The following is a 1,458-nucleotide window of genomic DNA, read 5'->3' as shown; positions in this document are numbered from 1 at the left end:
ATCTAACTTTTTCTTCTTTTAAGATTAATATTAGGATTAGAATTTATTAATTTGTTATATATATATATATATATATATATATATATATATATATATATATATATATATATATATATATATATTCCCTTGGAAAAACGTCGTAATTTCTATTGATATATAAGAAATTACATTTTGTAGATGCTAGTGCATATGCATATGGAGGCGGAGTTGCCTATCGAGTTAAAAAATAAACCAAAAAAGATCAGTTGTATCTCCACGCAGGGAGTCTTGTTGCCAGTTAAACTGTACCTGTGCCTGCTCTCTAACAGAGAGAAAACTAAATCAAAATTGAATTCTGTCTCTTCTCAGAGAGAGAATCTAAGTATCAACAATGGAACTGTATGTCTAGAGTAGTTCATGTAGTACAAAAAGTTTATAAAAAACATGATATATACAAGTTAAACAAAAAGTTTATAGGGCTTATAGCCCATTTTCTCTGTGTTCCACAAAAGGTCTGTGATAATGCTGGTGGAAAGTCCCATCTATCTCCTCCTGTATCAGCCAGTCATCGCTCTGTCTAAGCGTTGCCTCTTTGGAAAGGTGGTTTGCCCCCGAATTTCGCTCCTTGAAAATGTGGCGACAGGCAAAAGAGTCAAAAGAAGATATCAGTCTTTGTGCTTCTTCTAATATATGCCTCAGTGAAAACGCATTGCAGTGAGATGCGTTATTTAACCAATTACAAACAATTTTGGAATCACCAAACAGTTGTAGGTGTCTGCAATGCTTTTCTAATGCAAAATGAATGAGCTGTTTAGCAGTACATAGTTCAACATAATTGTTTGTTCCCCTGCCTAATCTCATTTGGATCTTGAAGCAATGTGTTTCATTTAGGTAGAGTATGGCACCGCCACCACATCCCGCCTCTTGTGCAGAACCATCAAAATATGCCCACAGTTTTGATTTGTCTATGATTTCTGGTTTAATGATACGGGGAGGGGTATTGGAGTCCTCCTCGGGAAGAAGATCATAATCCGCAATAGTATGGAGCAAGATGGTAGGCCAATGGGGTATCTTGTGGTTAAAAATAGATTGGTTTCTAGCAATCCATAATGACCAGCAAACAAGGAGAGGCATGTTCCTAGATTTTCCATTTTGGTTTTCACACCATGTACACCAGGCGTCCATAATGTCATGTCCATGCCAGTTTTTTAAGCTTGGATAGTGAGTAATAATGGAGTTTCAATGTTCCTTGGAGGCGGGGCAGTTAAGGCAGAGATGTTCAGTACTCTCTTCATCATTGCGGCACAGATGACACCAGAAAGGGCCATGGCAATATCTTTTCATCAAATTTAACCCCGTTGGAATCTTGTCGAACAAAATGTTCCATATCAGTAAGCGGGTTCGAGGGGTCGCCTTAAGCTTCCAGAGTAATCTCCAAGTCGGGTTTATGTTCTGGGGTTTGTAAGGTTCCATTAATCT

The 1,458-nt window shown here is 37.7% G+C and overlaps 1 protein-coding gene across 1 annotated transcript; it reads right to left on the bottom strand.

Moving 5' to 3' along the window:
• Positions 1-459: 459 nt before the first annotated feature.
• Positions 460-1,113, bottom strand: LOC149262286 (uncharacterized). The gene has a single exon (XM_089376592.1). It carries the CDS (start codon positions 1,111-1,113, stop codon positions 460-462), a length of 654 nt encoding a protein of 217 aa, XP_089232718.1.
• Between the last annotated feature and the right edge of the window lie 345 nt (positions 1,114-1,458).

The sequence above is a fragment of the Pinus tabuliformis genome, chromosome 6 (genome assembly GCF_031772625.1).
Source record: "Pinus tabuliformis cultivar Carrire ecotype Pingquan chromosome 6, CPIR1, whole genome shotgun sequence".
In the NCBI taxonomy this organism is placed as follows: Eukaryota; Viridiplantae; Streptophyta; class Pinopsida; order Pinales; family Pinaceae; genus Pinus; species Pinus tabuliformis.
Note: the sequence above shows the minus strand (reverse complement) of the source record. Positions and strands in the feature narration are given on the sequence as shown.

What these genes read in the sequence shown, in the direction of transcription:
- LOC149262286 (XM_089376592.1), bottom strand. Translation starts at nt 1,113, where the DNA reads ATGCCTCTCCTTGTTTGCTGGTCATTATGGATTGCTAGAAACCAATCT.